General features: G+C 42.7%; 2 protein-coding genes across 2 annotated transcripts; both read right to left on the reverse strand.

Moving 5' to 3' along the window:
• Positions 1-378: 378 nt before the first annotated feature.
• On the reverse strand, positions 379-1,982 carry LOC143317316 (uncharacterized). The gene is made up of 2 exons (XM_076725409.1): positions 1,723-1,982; positions 379-1,441 (listed from the first exon to the last, which is right to left on the reverse strand). Exons 1-2 carry the CDS (start codon positions 1,931-1,933, stop codon positions 903-905), a joined length of 750 nt encoding a protein of 249 aa, XP_076581524.1. The 5' UTR covers positions 1,934-1,982; the 3' UTR covers positions 379-902.
• A 1,596-nt stretch (positions 1,983-3,578) lies between these two features.
• LOC143317227 (homeobox protein HMX3-like) lies at positions 3,579-6,285 on the reverse strand. Its single transcript, XM_076725272.1, has 3 exons — positions 5,725-6,285; positions 4,989-5,174; positions 3,579-4,142 (listed from the first exon to the last, which is right to left on the reverse strand). Exons 1-3 carry the CDS (start codon positions 5,972-5,974, stop codon positions 3,712-3,714), a joined length of 867 nt encoding a protein of 288 aa, XP_076581387.1. The 5' UTR covers positions 5,975-6,285; the 3' UTR covers positions 3,579-3,711.
• Between the last annotated feature and the right edge of the window lie 5,823 nt (positions 6,286-12,108).

A 12,108-nucleotide genomic window follows, 5' to 3' on the forward strand; every position in this document is an offset into this window, starting at 1 on the left:
AATATTTCAAACTTAATGATAATAATAATGATAATAAAGTCTTTTTTTTTCTTCATCTCGGTCCACTTTGCTGCATATAAAACAAAGTTATTCTCATCAGGTTTTAAGAAACCCTTGATTACCCCTGACTTTGCCACTGCAGAGGACAAATCTAAACTTTAACTTGCTATTTGCCCATGATGACAGAATTATCTTTCTAAATTAACACAAACTGTCTGTAATTTATTGTCCTGGACCAAAGGCACAATAAAAAGAAAAAAACACAATCAATAATCAAATGTGGACATTTGTGAGGGCATCTTTTGTCCGAGTAGATTTTAAGTCAGAACACTGTGGTAAAATTGCAAATATTACACTTTTTATTGCAAAATTCGTCATAGTCATGATATAATAACTGTATTCACAGTTAAACAGTCTGTCATATGAAAGGTCAAGTGGAAACAAACGACTAAAGTGTTTACTTCATAACAATAAGAATTATTATTATAATCAATGATAATTAAAAATTAATAATAAGGCCATATAAATACAAACTAAGTGTTGCTCCACAGAAACTCACTTGGGAAAAAAAAAATCAAAAATCTTATTGCGGGGTTACAAGTTGATGCAGCATCACTCCGAGCGGAAACATGAACATACATTCATTCAGATGACTGCGCGAATAAAAGTGCTCAGAGGAACTTTAATGCATGCACATTTTTCTGACTATAATAATAATAATAATAATAATAATTAATAAAACAACTTGGAGGAGGACAAAAAGTGTCACATGCATGCATGTTTTCGTTTAGTTGATATGTTGACATCAAAGTTGGGGGAATTTTTATAAAGTCAGAAAAAAAAGTGTCAGGCCTCTAAAGCCAGAACTGTCCGCACACTGTCATCCCAAACCGAGACAACCATCAGTCTGCGTCAAACAGGCCAAAGTATTTGCCAGTGTTGGAGAAGTAGATGTAAGGCGCAGCGTTTGCAGTCGGGTACACGACAGGGAAAGGCATGGGTAACAAGCATCCGCCCAGCAGGCTGCTGTCTTTGTAAAAAGTCGGTAATTGCACGTTTTTTCCTGCCTCCGAGAGGTGCTCGGCGGCCAGCGGCCCCTCCATGTCCGTGGAAAGCTGTCTCTTCAGCTTGTTGCGGCGGTTCTGAAACCAGATTTTAACCTGGGTCTCGGTGAGCTGCAGAGAGCTGGCGAGACACGCTCTCTCCGAGCTGCTCAGATACCTCTTCATGTCAAAAGTGGCCTCCAGCTGAAAAATCTGTCTCTTGGAGAAGATGGTGCGCGTTTTCTTCTTGACCATGGCTTTAGTGTCCGCGGCAGTCTGCTGCTGCTCGGACGCGTCCTCGGCCGTGTGCGCACTTTGCGCCCCGGGACTGGAACCAGCGGTCAGCGGCGGTGAGTTTTCCCCGCGGTCCGCACGGTGGGCCCTGGCCTTCGTTTGCGCTGTGAATGAAGTGACAAAACGTGTTAGAATAACGGCTACAGCCTGATTAATAAATAAACCTGTAGTCCCCGATCTCCACCCCTGTATTCTCTGAAAATCATGTAAATAAATCGCATCAGTTTGTTGTTTTTGCGCGTCATTCTGCCTGTAAACAACTCGCTCAGCCTCAAACTGTGTCTTTTCCTTCTAACATTAATTATCATTATGAATAAGTACTTTGGAGAGATGCTTTCTTCATCTCTGGCCTGGTTTATCTGTATCTTATTGAATTCCCAGTCACCTGTGTCGTGCGAGCCGCTGCCGTGCCTCCTCCGGACGTCCCACACCTCATCACACCGCGCTCGAAAATCCTTCTTACATCCAGCGTCCCTCTGCTCCTTTGAACCGTCCGGGTCTCCGTCCGTCTGCTTCAGGTTGAGGATGCTGTCGATGGTGAACGTCAAAGAAGCGCTCCGGCTCGGGGCATCCTCTTTGCTCATGTTCCCCGGCATTTCATTTGCTCCTCCGAGATTCCCGAAACAGCGACGCGCCTCCGGACGCTCCGAGCACCATTGCTCCTCGGCTGCGACTAGCGCACAGAGGAGCCGGCGCGACGCTCTTCAACGACCCGGAAGACTGCGGTTTAGCAGCTTTTGATTGGTGAGGTTGTGGGGCAGATGAGGGCGGGATGCAGATTTACGTCTGGCTGCCATATTGTTGCTTTAAACACTTTTTTCTGTCGTCGAAATTCATGCCTTGCTGATGCACCACAAACCTGATTTCCTTTGAACTCTCTTTAACTCCAGAGCTGGAGTCAGTGTCACTGTGAGGTTGCTGCGTATCCAGACTGGGTCACGAGACGTCAAAGACTGATGTATTGTTGATTTTTCTGCCACATTCACATGACAGCTTGACAACTCTGACTACTGAGGTCATGAGAATGATAGGACCTAATGAAAGAGTTCAGCTTAAAAACGGTTTCACTTTCTCCACAGCTAGTCTTTAACTTCTCTAATGCTTATGTGTTTCTTGTGATTGTGCTGCAGTGTGCATCCAATAGACTTTATTGTCCTTTTCATCCAACATTTGAATTTGTCCACTGCACAGTCTTTACCCTTTGGCATGCATCTACAAGCTAAATTTCTTTGCAGATAGTGAACGCAGCAAACACTTAGAATGTGACAAAGGAAGGAACCACAACACAATTTGTGCATACATTTTATTCACACGTGAACAAATCGGTGTACAAAATTCTGTATTAAAATCCTCTTTAAATAAAAAAAATGTGTCAAAGAATATAGCTAAAAGCGTAACCATGCTCACAGCTATCAGAAGATCAAAAGTCACAAACATCAAAATGCCTTTTCAGAAATGATCAAGTTTCTACATTTTGTAGAGTGGTCCGAGGACACATTGCATAATACTCCCCCAGCTGTACGGGCTCAAATGAGGGTCAAAAAGGTTCCGAGCTTGTGAAATAATGTTGAGAAAGAAGTTCAAAACCTGTGGTGGTATGTCAGCCTTTATGAACAAAAACTCTGCGTGAGAAAGTCAAGACTGTGGGTGTGTGGAAACAGTGTTTAACGTAGAAATGAACTAACCAACAGAGTACATATTAAAAGCAGAAAGATAATTTAAAAAAGTAAATTTAAAGAGCAACTTTTGGCCTGATTTTGGCTGTAGAGCTTTCAGTTTCATGGTTTCCTGCTTTAAATCTGTACTCACATCTGTATCCTTGGTGTTAACTGTTTATTTCTACACATTCACAAGCTTGAATTTCTCACCCACTCTTCTTCTTCTTAGCAGTACAACGGCTTCGTTTCACAATCTCATTTCATCCCATGTGTGGATCATCCATAAAATGTCTGTGATAAATCAGCACAAAATAGAGCTACACTGAAACGTGTGTGACCTGGTGTGAAGTGTCCCCCATGCAGACCTGAGAGCAGGATTGTGGGCAGCTTTAAGAGCCAAAAACGTCCTTCACAGTCACTACTGAATCTCCAAATGACTTGAGCTGAAAATAAAAACATTGCTAAAGAGGAAAAATGGTCTGGTTTAAAGGATTTTAAAGCAGCCATTCAAAGATCATGGTGACCTACTATAGATGAATGATCCACCTTTAATCTAAATCTGGCAGCTTTTTTTTTAAAAAAAAAAATTGCTTGTAGAAATCTTCTTAAAGAACCATTTAAACACAGGAAGGATTGACTTTATTAGTACAGGGTCTGAACTAAGATAAATTTTCCTGCAGCATCAAAAGAGTCACAAGTACGCTCGGTCCTGACAGTCACACCAGCCCGGTCATCTGTGGCGTTAGGAACGACACCGGGTGGGTGAAGTGGGAAGTCAATGGATAGCTGAGAGAACTGGAGAAGCCGACCACCGGTGGCGACACTTGAGGCAGGCTGGGCAGCGTCACAGGCGTGGTGACGTTCTCGCGGTACAGCACGGGAACTCTGACCACCCTCTGGGTGGCGTAGTTGGCGGCGGCGGCGCTGCTGGCCTCCATATCCGCAGCGATCTGCCTCTTCCACTTGTTCCTGCGGTTCTGGAACCAGATCTTCACCTGGGTCTCGGTGAGCTGCAGCGAGGCGGCCAGCCCGGCGCGCTCCGAGCTGCTCAGGTAGCGCTTCAGGTCGAAGGTGGACTCCAGCTGGAACACCTGGCTCCGGCTGAACACGGTGCGGGTCTTCTTCTTGCGCGCCACTTTCATGTCACCTGAGAGGAAGAGGGAAGATTTTAAACTACTCGTTTAACAGTGTAGCTTTGATGGGGTGACAAACTCTTCTAACATGGCATGTTGGGAATATCAGTGCGTTTGATCGAGTTTAAACTGGAAAGTTCCTGGGAAGTCAATTGAGAGATTTTTTTTTATTATTTTGTGACGGAAATACCTGAAAAAACAAGGTGCTCACTGATTAATATTACCCACACGACTTACTACAACCAGAGCTGTTACAGGGATAGATGGCGTGCTGCGTAAATGGTGTCAACAAGTATAAAACACTTTGGATGGTGATCAGTAAAGCTGAAGATAGCAGCAGGAAAAACAGGCCGCAGAGACTCAAGACTTTGATGCTATTAGCCAATATTTTGAGAAAGAGAGGAGAAGAAAGAAATAGAAATAGAAATAGTCTTTACCAAGATGAGAAGGCAACATTTAGCCTCCGTGTTACTTAACCGTTGATTTTATGGTTGATGTGGAACTCCTCAAGAGAGAAACATTAACAGACAGACGGTTTCATTCATTTATTATTTCCCATAAAATTGGTGCTTGGACCAAGGAACTCTCAGCTACACCCCTGATAAAAAACAGATATACCATATTCAGTCTGGACCTCTGTTACTGATGGCCTGTGTCAAGTAAAATAAATCAGAATCAAACTACAACAAGCCAAGAACTACATAAATACTTCTTACATTTTGGACGAGACCAATTTGGCCTGAGGAAACGTTTGAGGAGGGGCGCGCATGCGTGCTGACGAATGCTCTTGCACAGGCCGCAGATCAGTGGGGACTATTTTCTTTTAAAGTTAGGATGTAGCACGTGTACTTTGGCCTCACCTGTGTCACAGCTGTCGTCTCGAGATAGGCAGGAGGAGCGCGCGTCCTCCTCCTCCCTGTCATCCGTCAAACTGTCGTCCCCCTTCTCGTCCGGCTCGCCGTCCTCCTCCGCCCGCCCCGCTGAAGTTGGGGAATCCCTGTCGCTGGTCGGCGCGGGGTCTGTGCGTTCAGCCTTGTGCGGAGGACCTGCGGGGAACGTGAAAAAAGTAAAATCCTGCACACGGTTCATAGCGAGCCAACAGCAGGACAACAGCTGATATCTTTAACATTTTGTACCAAATGTGCGCATTCCTGCTCCCCCTCCCTCCAAAGATTACAAATACGCATCCGCGCTTCTCTGCGGGTCTGTTTGAAACATCAGAGTGAGACTTTGGTGTGGATGCCAAACACCGTCAGCTCGTACTAGCTGATAATTGGGGTGTTTTACGCACGGAGGAAGGCACAGTGAGACGTTCTACAGTCCATGTGCCATGTCCACTTGTGGTCTTTTAAAGAACCAGAATCCAGGACTTTTACGCACAGGATGGGGGCTCTTTACTGTGCGAGTGTGAAATGTAGAATTGCAGTTCGTTCCTGGTTCGTGCATTGGAGATGACTGATGTCAGGGTCGATCTTGATGTATAGATTCAGCCCTGTAGAGCAGGTTCAACTTAACAGACACGTGAGAGCCATCATTCATGTGCTCTTTATTAGCACATCGGGACAAACAAGTGCAGATATCGACAGATTCACTCACTTCTTGAGGTGCCGTACGCTGGGTTTGGCGATGTCCCGCTCCAGTTCAGCTCCTCGCTGTCGTCCACACGTTTTGTCTCGAGTCCCGGACAGATCACCGGGCTGTGGAGGGTAACTTTGGAGCTTGGGGTCTCCACCCGCTCCTCGGCGGAAGCTCCTCTGTAGGTAGTCCCCAGCAAATTCTCAATATAAAAAGACGAGCCTCTCGACGGAGGTCCTAGCTTCGATCTCGGCGCTTTATCGTCAAGCATATTGACTTTTTTTTAGTCCTTCACAGGCCGATTTACTCCTCTTAACTCAAAAGAGAATCCCAGATTTGGATATTATAAAATCATTGCCGGTAATGTGTCTTGTTTCCAGCCAGGAGTGTCCTCTGCTCGGCGCAAACCATCCCGACGCAGCCCATGAGAGCAAAGAGAGCTCAAGCCTCAGCTGTGAGAGATCCAGACAGAAATTTGGGCGTTGAAGAGACGCGGAATTACTCCAGAAAAAACGCTCTCTAGACTGCCTCGCTCTTCGCAGCCTCTCTTGTAGGCTGTGCTATCGTCTGCCTTGAGGGACCGCAGAGATGCTGTATTTAGGTCAGCCAGGGCGCAAACCAGAGCAGAGACACAGTGTTGTCCTCAGGGCTGGAGATGCAGAAAGCTTCATGGAGAATGGCACAGTACCGCCTATTGGTTACATCTGTCCATGCACACTTCAGATTTACAATGCACACCACTGTGAATCTGTTGCTCTCAGCATTTTATGAGCCAGCACAATAATTCAATTCTTTAACTTTGCATAAAACTACTCATTCATGTATGTGGTGATATAAACTTGCTTATAGTTATAATAATAAAGTTTTTTTTTTTTGTGGTCATGCGCTTCTTCTAACTACGTTGACCACAGAGAACACAAGGTTTTTCAGTGATAATGAAAAAACTGCGCTCAACAGTCGAAAAACAAGTAAAAAATAATGTAAAAGAGATATTAAAACAGGAAACTGAAACAAAAGCTTGTTTGTATTAAATATTATTATTTATATTATTAGCCCGTAACAGAAGAAATTAATTGCTGAATAATACTAATCACGTTAATGAGGACTTTAGTTTTTAACGTACGCCCCGAATTAAAGACGTTTGTGTTTCCAGAAAGAAACGAGTTCTTTGATAGTTTAACTACAGAACAAGTAAAAGTATATAAATAAAAATAACGGCCTAATGAATAACTAATGATAATGGTCTTTATTTAAAAAAAAAATGTTTAATTAGTTTGATATATATTTTTGATTTTTAATTAGTTGTTTTAAGTTCTATAAATCGACTGAGTGTGTGCTTCATATATCATTAATTACACTCTTTAAAGATCCTCTGAACACGTTTTAAGACCTATAAAAAACTAATTAATACTTAGTGTCTGCCATGGGTTTTTCCTTTAATTACCCCTTTTTTAATTGTATCTACTCCTTTTTTGCATTTTGAAAAATTCTGAATTTCTGAATACCCAAATATTAACTACAAGATGTCTGTGTGAGTGTATTTGTGAGCAGGCAGCTTCAAGTTTCCACTTGTTTAAGTTACACATTAAATAATGATTGGCTCCATTTGTGATGTCACATATTTAGCTCAAACAAACACATTTTCCTCCCTAATAGACGGATGTTTAAACAGCCTCCTGCCACATGCACCTCTCTGCACAGTGAAGCTAAAACATCTGAGTAAAGTAACAATAAGGAAAATACATCAGCCTGTCGAGGTGGGCCATAAAGTTTGTTTCACCGTTTGTGTGGAAAACTTCTCAACATATAAAAGTTGTTTTAATTAAACTTAATTTACAGGCACAACAGCTTCAACATGATCTTGCTTCTGGAGCTGGGAACATGTTAGTCCTGTGTCCAGCAGGCTTAAAGGACCAGTCAGTGAAGTGTAGCCCCGCCACAGGCCTGGAAACACTGTCTCACTTTCAAACTGATTAACAGGCTGAGACAGAGGCATTTCACCAGGGTTTAGAAATCTCTCTAAAGCCTAATATGAACACTCAAGTGTGGCTTATTCATGGAGAATAAATGCACTTTTTCTTGGAAAACAGCCCCCGCCACCTTAAATGTCCGTAGATGGACTGACAGTGTGTTCCAGCTTAACATGAGTTAATTAATGCTGAAGGTGGAAAATGTTTAGTCAGCTTCGGAGCTGTGAATAGGGGAGTAAAACACCACTGCGTTTGGAGTTGTAATAGGATTTAAACACTATGAAAAGCTTACTTTCATCTGTAAGTAGCCTTGAACAAATGCTCAGAACATTCCAGCCTGCAAGTTTTCAGGCTACGTGTTGATCAAACTCATCGCATCCAACTCTCACCTCTTCTGTGCAAAGAAAACAGCACGCACAGACTGCAAGAAACATTCAGGGATCCTAAAAGAGCAAACCGAGAAGAGCCCCGCAGTGTCCCTGCACAGCTGAGCAGCCATCGGTGAAGAGAGGCAGAGAACAACAAACTGTTTGTTTTCTCAGAAGAATTGCTCACAATTGTTCCCATTGTGCCACTAAATTGACTTTATTAAAGCCTCTTTGCTGGTAATAGCCTATCAACCTAATACTCTGGATTCTGGTCGGGGTGTAACAAATCCAGACATTTTTACATAAATTCCCAAAATACAAGGAGACTTAACATAAAATTTAAGACATGCAAAAGTAAAGAAACACATTGTTATGTGTATGTGTCGTTCTGTCAGCGTAGCCTGTAATAAACACGCTGTGCAGTTCATAGTTATAGCTTGTTTTTGAGGTTTATGAGAACGGTTATAAGTAGTATATTGTGGAAATTTTAAGTGGCTTAAACTGTTAATATTATCCTAATCTGATGTTTGTTCTCGCTGTTTTTTTGGTTAAAAGTTGAAAGAAGAATTTGGCTTAAAATGAAAAACACTCCAGTGGTTTGAATAAATAGATGGCTGAAAACACACACAGGGTTTCTTTTGTTAAAGAAATGTTCCACACAGGGTGAAAAACAGACTGTCTTTTCTATTAATAGAAACCTTTTTGGTTTATGACCCTTTAAAGACCCTAAAAACTTGACCTCAAATGTTAGATATTTTTCTGTAACATTGGATAATCATAGCCAAATGAGTAACAAATTAAGAGCATTTTTAGACATTTATTCAGTGTTTAACAATTAAAACATCTCCTTCATCACTGTGTGGGTGACCTTTTTTTTTTTTTTTAAAATCAGATTTGATTGACAGTGACCAAACAACCAACCAACCATTACGTTCTGATTCAAATGTTGTCGGATCCTGATTGGTGCACAGAGGTACATGACCTCACGCTTTCCTCAACAAAGTCCCGCCCACTTCAAACCACTGAGAAAAGCAGAAAGAGAGAGACCAAACACCAAATCTGTTCACACTCTTGCATGAAATAATGCGTTCCCGTAGGAACCGTCACTCGTGGCGAGAAGCCGAGAGAGAAAATAAGTTCTGAGGGCCTTTCGAGACGAAGCCGTGCCCATTCGCAACCCGTCGTTCACAGGTTGTGCACGTCTGTCAGCAGCTGTCCTCTCAATATTTTTCAAGAGCAACTGCAGTATTTTAAAAAGAAGCAAAGATTGGAGAAAAACAAGTCGACTTCTGTGTTGATGTAGCAGAAAAACAACTCTTCTTGTCTTTCCTGTCTTTGTCTGACCCTTCACATTTATCTGCTGACCTCTCTGAGGGGTCGCAACCCAAAGGTTGGGAACCACCTTTTTAAGACTTGAATATCTGGTTGTTTAAGTGGTCTTTCCCAAAGTTCAGTACTTTTTTTTTTTTGCAGGTTTTCGGTGCAGTTGTGGGTCTGGAGTGAACGTGTTGCTCAACTTCTCTCTTCTCTGAGTGCACAGTGATTTGATTGTGGTCTTTCTGTCTGGCTTTAGTGGACGTAAATGAAGTGGAAGCATATCTTATCATTACATACTTACTGGTCAGCAGTTCACGGCAGAGAAGGACATTTTATCAGTGTCAAAGCTCACATCGTCGTGCTCTGGAACAGTTTTGCAAGCTTTTAAAAATGGCAGAAGGCCCTGTTTTACAGATGCTCGACCAGAGAAGTTGAAGTGAGGTGTTTGGGTGTTTAAAAAAGATGTGGGATGATGGGAAATGTTGCGTTCTGCTGCTTCTTCCCCCCCAACAATCTTTACGCAGCAATAATTCACTCAGACATGTTTTTGTGTCAGTTTGGAGCAAGCTAGAGAATGAGCTCATGCCACAATAACCTAACACTTCCTTTCCTGCCCGGCCTCGTTGTGAAGCATTGCAGAGCAGCATGTTCAGGATCTCTTAATTAATGATGGCACTGCAGCTTTACAAGGTAGATATGATGCAATGAGGAGCTTAACCTCCACATTTCCTGCTGTGCAACACTAAGGATAAGAACTCTTTTCTATTGTGTAGAACTGCAGTGAAATTCCTGTTTGCTCCCTGAATGTTCATCTTGGCTCGGTGCACATTTTTAGCTGCTGTGGTAAGAATTATAGTAGTTTTATAGTGGAAGAAGAAAGTAGTTCTTTTAGTCAATACCATAATGTAAAAACACTGCATTAAAAAATCATCTATTCACAGTTTTACCTCAATAAAAGTACAAAAGTAGTAACTGCAAAATGCACTTCATGCATCAAAGCTAAAAACACTGATAGGCGCAGTCAATGTATTATTATACAGTATGTCAGATCATTATATCATCATCACTAATGCATTAAAATACAAGCAGCATTTTAATGGTGTGCAGCTAATTGCACTATTTTCCAGATTGGCTACTTGATTTTATTCTCCTCTGAAATGTAGCACAGTGTAAAGTAATGCTAGTGTAAAGTCAGATGATGTACAAAGCACCCATGTGAAGTTCAAATACCTCAAACTGCACGTTGCTTAAGTGCTTATTTTGTCTACACCACTGTGTGTTTGACTGTTTTTTACTCTTCAAACAACCATTTTATTAATGAAACATTAACTCAAGTCAGATCCTTTTTAAAAACCTCAATTTGCAGGATTTGAAATGTCATGGGCGTCCATCCTTCTGATTACTTTGACTTCATGACGACAGCTCATCCATAACAAAACCATCATTAATCTAATCCAGATGGGATTCTAATCCTGCGGGATAAGAATCACTGTATTAATAATAGTCTGCTCGGGAGTCCTCCGTGTCATTACTGCCTCTATAATGGGCCACTGTGGGCGATGCAACTGTGGAGGTTAAAGCCATGGCCTACAATGCAATAGTGTATATATGAGGTCAGGGAGGTCCAGACATCTTAGGTCGGCCTAAGCAGAGGCAGTCAACCAGAAGGCCCCTTTATGCCACATCGAGCGTGGGGCCATTGACGAATCTGTCTGATTTAAGGCTCTCCTGCGTCTCCCGCTCGCTGTCTTTGTTGTTGTTTTATCTCACCAGCAAGCCCCTTTATCTCCCTCATTCAGAGCGCCGAATTCATTCCCATCAGATGAGATTTTAAACGTGCTGTTTCCCCGGCAGTCCGTGTCAAAGGGGCCAGCGTCGGACCCCGCGTGAAAACAGACCTCCAGGCTCCCGCTGTCACTCACCAGAAATGCTTCTTAATCTGCGTTTTATACCTGCTCCCCAACTCCAAAAAGAACACTCCAGATTACAAGCATCGAAACTGACACATACTTCTCCTGCTTAATCCCTATTAGCCCTCACCTTACTGACCCCAGAGCCCAAATTCATTGGGACAAACCAAAAGGAATTCTGGGAGCTGTTTGCTTTATTGCAAAAGCCTCCGCAGCCTCGCACAAATAATAACTACGTTGTCTTTAGTTTTTGGTTTGAATGTTATCTCTCCAGCCTCAAAAGAAAACACGTTTGAGTCTCAGCTGGAATAAACTATTAATGCCCGTTTGTTTAACCCTTGAACGGCAAATTAACCCCTGTTAGAGCCACCTTGTCAGCTCAGCACAAAGGAGCAAAAGGCTTGATATTTTAACCGCATTATGGCCTTTGTGCCACACATCCCCGGCCCTTCCTTTACACGAGGTAAACATTTTCTCCTTCAGGGAAAAAAAAAAAACATTTTAAAAGGACAAAGTCAGATTTTGCATCACTTCCGTGCACTTCTTAGAGTCTTACTTCCTTCGTCTTCAGAAAAGGCATATTTTATTGAGCACCTAAGGGTTCAATCACTGGCTCTTTCCCATGCATGTTAAAGTGATCAAGGTCAATGGCATGAGATAAGTGCAGCCGCCAGCAGGTACACTACACGTCCACAGGAAACATGCTTTCTCCCTCCGGGTGTGTGAGGTGGGAACGAAGGAGCGCTTGTGATGGATTACAGGCCCACCGCAAATACTGAGGCTTATGGAACATCAGATCAATGAGGGAACATCAGCCTCACTGTAATACCACTAATGTCT

Source organism: Chaetodon auriga, chromosome 24 (assembly GCF_051107435.1).
Source record: "Chaetodon auriga isolate fChaAug3 chromosome 24, fChaAug3.hap1, whole genome shotgun sequence".
NCBI classification, from domain to species: domain Eukaryota; kingdom Metazoa; phylum Chordata; class Actinopteri; order Chaetodontiformes; family Chaetodontidae; genus Chaetodon; species Chaetodon auriga.

Coding starts and splice junctions, on each gene's coding strand:
- LOC143317316 (XM_076725409.1), bottom strand. CDS start 1,933: ATGCCGGGGAACATGAGCAAAGAGGATGCCCCGAGCCGGAGCGCTTCT. Junction 1,442..1,722: donor CAGCGGCTCGCACGACACAG/GTGACTGGGAAT, acceptor CTTCATTCACAG/CGCAAACGAAGGCCAGGGCC.
- LOC143317227 (XM_076725272.1), bottom strand. CDS start 5,974: ATGCTTGACGATAAAGCGCCGAGATCGAAGCTAGGACCTCCGTCGAGA. Junction 5,175..5,724: donor AGCGTACGGCACCTCAAGAA/GTGAGTGAATCT, acceptor CGTTCCCCGCAG/GTCCTCCGCACAAGGCTGAA. Junction 4,143..4,988: donor AGACGACAGCTGTGACACAG/GTGAGGCCAAAG, acceptor TCTTCCTCTCAG/GTGACATGAAAGTGGCGCGC.